Source organism: Thamnophis sirtalis, unplaced genomic scaffold, assembly GCF_051295495.1.
Source record: "Thamnophis sirtalis isolate CommonGarterSnake01/CBP01778 unplaced genomic scaffold, rThaSir2_p1.2 scaffold_14, whole genome shotgun sequence".
Classification (NCBI taxonomy): Eukaryota; Metazoa; Chordata; class Lepidosauria; order Squamata; family Natricidae; genus Thamnophis; species Thamnophis sirtalis.
The window spans coordinates 47,308,906-47,314,905 of NW_028261394.1; the positions used below are offsets into that span (position 1 = coordinate 47,308,906).

The following is a 6,000-nucleotide window of genomic DNA, read 5'->3' on the forward strand; positions in this document are numbered from 1 at the left end:
AAATGCACGAAGGAGAACTTCCTGGGGTTGGTTTTATAATTGGAGCATCAGTTCTCCAGCGTTTTGGTCTCAAAGACCATTGACAGTCCTAAAGGGGATGGAGGAAAGATATTGACTGTGTGAGAAATTAAAACGGAGAAACGTTAAAGCATCGATTGATTTGACCTTGTGGAGCTCTTGAAAGGAGACTTTGGGGGCCTCCGAAAATCCTCAGTTTGAGAACCCCTGGCTTAGAATAACTATTGGGGGGGGGGGTGTAGGGGGTTGAAAAAGGCCCATGGGTCAAAGGAGGGAGAGAGAAGAGAAGGTTGAAAAAAGCGTTCAAAATCTTCCTTAAGTCACTCCATGAAGACCCAGAGTTCATTTTCTCCTGCTCCCTCTTTCTCCAGCCACTTCATCCTCCAGGCCTTCCCAGCCCAGGTCAAATATTTGCTAAGTGGATTTGCCTCCATCTCGTGACCTAAAATATTTCAAGGCCATCTTCTGCTATTCACCTTTCGATGTCAGCAATAGAAATCGTATCGTTTGTTTAACACCGAAGACTTGGAATAGAATAGAATGAGCTTGGAAGGGATATCTTGGAGGTCTTCTGGTCCAGCCCCCTGCTCAAGGAGGAGAACCTGTACCATTTCAGATAAATGACTATCTAGTCTCTTCTTCAAAACCTCCAGAGATGGAGCACCCACAACTTCTGGAAGCAAATCATTCCACCAACTAATTGTCCTCACTGTTAGGAAGTTTCTCCTTAGTTCCAGCTTGCTTCTCTCCTTGATTAATTTCCATCCACTGCTTCTTGTCCTGCCCTCAGGTGCTTTGGAAAATAATTTGACCCCTTTCTTCTTCTTGGTGGCAACCTCACTCTTACTTGTCAGAGTAAGGAGGAACAAGAAAGCTGGCGAGAAGTCAAAACCTCTGTGGGAAGATCCTTTGAGATGCCAAGGGCGGGCACGCCTCCTGCCTCTACCAAAGTCACCCTACCTGGCTGGTACCCCTCGCTCTCCGAACCCAAAGGATCGCCAACCTCTCCCCCTCCCTCTCTTACCTCTGGGATCTTCGGCCTGCTTGGCTAGTTTGCGCAAGGCAGCAGCGAAGCTGGAGGAGGGCACGGCCTGGACTTGTAAAGTGCTGTTGGCTGCCGGGCTGCCCGTGGGCACCAGGGCGCCATTGATAGGAGAAGGGGTCAGGGGGCTGACGGTGGCGGTAGTCCGTGTGGCGGTTGAAAGCATTCCTAGAGAGGGTGACTTTGGCTCATGGCTCATGCCTGAAACAACGAGAAAAAGAAGCCACGTCACTGGAAGAGAAGGCATCACACACACAGACACACAGACAAACAGACACACAGACACACAGACACACAGACACACAACCCAAGAGGGGTCAGCCAGGCGCCAAAGAACCACATGGAGAGGAAAGGGACAAGGAGGGGAGGAGGAAAGGTGCCCTCGTGGGCTGCCCAGATAATTCTGCATTGACTTTCCAGGAAACCTCTATGGTGGGGTCGCCCAACGTGGCCCCTTTGAGACGCATGGACTTCTGGGAGTTGAAGTCTTAAAGGTGCCAAGGTTACGAAAGTCTCTTCTAGGCCTTTGGTAAGAGAAGACCTGGAGGTCCGTAGCTTAGAGAGGGAAAGGTTCCCTAACCCAATTTATGTCGAAGACAAAGGACCGATATTTGGGGGTAGGATGGTCCAGGAGATGATACCTGTCATGGAAGGAAACAAACCCAGAAGCTCGGAGAACGGACCTTCACCCTCCTACCTGTCATGACCACACCCATTTCGCTTCTAGGACGCTGCCTCCCTCCCACCTTGCCAAAAAGATGGACTGCTCCAATCAGCTGCTTTGCTAGAGGGGATCCAGAGATCATATAGTCTGATCTAAGAGTCTCTGGGTGAGGTTCTTATTCTTCCATTTGCAGAAACAGATCATTGTATCTATCGCTCCTTAATATAATATGTATGTATGTATGTATGTATGTATGTATGTATGTATGTATGTATGCATGCATGCATGCATGCATCTATCTATCTATCTATCTATCTAATATAGAATATATCTATCTATCTAATATAGAATCTATCTATCTATCTAATATAGTATCTATCTATCTATCTATCTAATATAGTATCTATCTTAGTATCTATCTATCTAATATAGAATCTATCTATCTATCTATCTATCTATCTAATATAGAATCTATCTATCTAATATAGAATCTATCTATCTATCTAATATAGAATCTATCTATCTATCTATCTATCTATCTATCTATCTATCTATCTATCTAATATAGTATCTATCTATCTAATATAGTATCTATCTTAGTATCTATCTATCTATCTTAGTATCTATCTATCAGTATCTATCTATCTATCTATCTATCTATCTATCTATCTATCTAATATAGAATATATCTATCTATCTAATATAGAATCTATCTATCTATCTATCTATCTATCTATCTATCTATCTCTATCTTAGTATCTATCTATCTATCTTAGTATCTATCTATCTATCTATCTATCTATCTATCTATCTATCTATCTATCTATCTATCTCTATCTCTATATTTATATCTATATCTATATCTATATCTAATATATCTATCTGTCTGCCTGTCTGTCTATATCTATCTATCTATCTATCTATCTATCTATCTATCTATCTATCTATCTATATCTATATCTATATCTATATCTATATCTATATCTATATCTATATCTATATCTATCTATCTATCTATCTATCTATCTATCTATCTATCTATCTATCTATCTATCTATCTATCTATCTATCTATATATATATATATATATATTATATATATATCTATCCATCCATCTATCCATCCATCCATAGTATCTATCGCAGCCTTCCAGTGTATGGTGGCTTCCAGGAAGAGTGGAGTTCACTCAACTCCTATGATGTTGCACAAACACACACACACCCGCCTTTTGCACATATGACACAACAAGCCTGTGAGGAAGCAAGGCACCTCCCTGGCTCATTCCTTCAAGCTATTAGAAACATGTCCGCGCTAAGGCAACCTCAAGGATTTCCTTGGCCGCATCAATGTGCTTGGAGAAGATCCATGAGTTTGTGGAAAGCCTTTCCCAACCTACGCCACCATCTACCCACAACAATGCCTTACGTCGAGTGCAACAGGCAATATACAGATGAAAGACAACAACTTCGGTTGTGCATGTAGGTTAGCCACCCTCATAGGGGGCTGAGGTCCACCCACCCCCTTCCACTCCCTCGCCAGTATCCTATACCCTTCCTCCTACAACCTCTGGAATTGCAGTTAGCCCTCAACCACAATAGAGCCCAACACTTCTGCAGCTGAGCAAGACAGTGGTTAGGCGAGTTTTGTCCCATTTTGCAACCTCTCCCGCCACAGTTGTTCAAGCGAATTGCTGCATTTTAAGTTAGTCACACGGTCGCTGAATGAATCTGAATCTCCCCGTTGACTTTGCTCGCCAGAAGGTTGCAAAAAGGAGATCACAGAAGCTCCAGGACACGGAGCACCACCATGAATACAGTTGCCAAGCATCCAGAATTTGATTGAGTGGCCACAGGGATGCTGCGTCATTAAGTGTGAAACGAATGGTCCTGTCACTTTTTTCAGCACCATTTTGAACTTTGAAGCCTCACTCAACGAATGGCTGTTACACCTTTGCAGCGAGAACGGACAGCATTGCTCTACCCACAAAGGGTTCCAGGCGGGTGGAATCCCAACGGTGTCTTTTGCTACCCAGAGTTGCTTGCTATGGGATGGGTGGCAAATTAATTCAATCGAGAAATGAAGAAACTTTAAAAATAAAACATCTTTTCCTTACGGTGACCGGAATCCTTCAGAGGTTTTGGGCTTTGGCTGAAGACCCAGCAAGGAGAGAGTTCCCCCACCTTTCCAGTCAAATCAAGAAAAATGCCCAAGATGAAACCAGAAACTCAAAAAATAAAAGAGGAAAGGAAACCGTTTGCAGGATTTCAGCCCCAGGCGAGCCAGACTCTTTCTTTCTTTCTCTGTCTGTCTCACACTCTCTTCCCTTGGATTATTTTTTTTTTGCGTTTGGCTGCCAGCAATCCCTCTTCAGAGGCTGAAGCCTTTCCAGAAAACCTCCTCGAAGCAAGGCGAGGGCGAGGGAAGGGGGTGGCCGCCCAGGGAACAATGAATCCAGGCCTCTCTTGTGAAGAACTGGGTTAAGGAAATCAAAAGGGCTGACACAGCCGCAGCCTGGAGGTAGCTGGTGGGGGCTTCCATCTGTTGACAAGGTCGGGGAAGGGACCAGGCTAAGCACAAGGCAGACAGGCAGACTTTGAATATATATATATATATATATATATATATATATATATATATATATATATATATATATATATATATATATATATATATATATATATATATATATATATATATATATATATATATATATATATATATATATATATATATATATATTGTATTTGTGCTGATAAATAAATAAATAAATATTTATTTATATAGATATATATATATATGGGCATACCGGGGTGTGTGACTTTAAATATATACCTTTCTCCCTGGCTCAGCTGATAAGGAGAGGAACTGTGGCTTAATGGTTAACCCATCTGCCTAAGATGCAATACAACACAGGTTCCAATCCCAGTAAGGGTATGGCTAGCTGATGAGAGCTAAATAGCTTGAAATAGAGCTATACTAATCTCCCTTTATTTATTTATCAGCACAAATACAACACACACATACACAGATATATATGTTTTCTGAGGTTTTCGCGGTCTTGGCGACATTTTGACGAAGTCTCATTCGTCATCTTCAGGCTGCTTCAGACTACTTCAGGTTTGGTGTTTCCAGGAGTAGTGAGTCCACTACTCCTGGAAACACCAAACCTGAAGGTCTGAAGCAGCCTGAAGATGACGAATGAGACTTCGTCGAAACGTCGCCAAGACATCTCCAATTGGGAAGGGTAGTGCAGGCAAGAAGGTCTTGGAGATTGAATGAAAACTTATTTAGATATGAAAAGTATATTAATGATTGTAAAAAATTATTATCTGAATATTTTGTTTTGAATATGAATAAGGGTACATCTATGGAATTTGTATGGGACGCAAGCAAAGCGTATATGAGAGGAGTTTTGATGAATATAAATAAAACACATAGAAATAAGCAAGGGTTAAAACGAACAGAACTGGAAGAGGAAATTAAGAGAAAAGAGCTGGAGTTAACAATGAACCCAGACGATACAAAGGTTAAGGAAGCTATTAACATATTAAAATCTCAATTTGACATGTTGATCTCTGACCAGGTGGCTACTAATCTATTATATGCAAAACACAATACTTTTTGTAGTGCAAACAAACCTGGCAGATGGTTAGCTTATCAGATTAGGAAAAAAAGGAAAACTCGAAATATATCTAAACTGTTTTACAGAGGGAAGGAGGTGTTTCAACAGGAAGAGATTCAAAAGGCTTTCTGGGAATTTTTTACAGAACTGTATAAAGGGGATAAAATTAATGGTTTAGACATAGACAAATATTTAGACAAAGAGAAAATACCTTCAGTTAGAGAAGAACACAGGCAAAAATTGAATCAACCAATAACCTCGGGGGAAATCCTGCAGGTAATTAAGCAATTAAAGTTAGGGAAAGCACCAGGTACAGATGGCTTGACAGCGGTTTACTATAAAAACTTACAGTTAGAAATGGTAGAACCTCTTAGAGAATTATTTAATATGATTCAAACGGAAGGTAAAGTCCCTCCATCTTGGAAGACAGCGTTTATATCTTTGATACCCAAAGAAGAACAAGATACTACTCAACCCAAAAATTATAGACCTATTTCATTACTGAATGTAGATTATAAAATTTTTACTAAAATATTAGCAAATAGGTTAATGTTGGTCATTCAACAATTGATACACACGGACCAAACAGGTTTTATACAAGGGAGACAGATGAAAAGTAATGTTAGATTAATTATTAATGCATTAGAATATTTG

At 40.7% G+C, this 6,000-nt stretch overlaps 1 protein-coding gene across 4 annotated transcripts in view; it reads right to left on the reverse strand.

Annotated features, from left to right (window-relative positions):
- Nucleotides 1-6,000, reverse strand: part of GSE1 (Gse1 coiled-coil protein) — a 212,642-nt gene that overhangs the window by 51,229 nt on the left and 155,413 nt on the right. For 3 of the 4 annotated variants that reach the window (XM_087729495.1, XM_087729496.1, XM_087729497.1), the window contains one exon: nt 1,043-1,261. The exons of the other annotated variant lie outside the window; for it this stretch is intronic. In XM_087729495.1, coding sequence (XP_087585621.1) covers nt 1,043-1,261 — 219 coding nt within the window. The remainder of the gene's footprint in view (nt 1-1,042; nt 1,262-6,000) is intronic. 4 annotated transcript variants of the gene reach the window in all.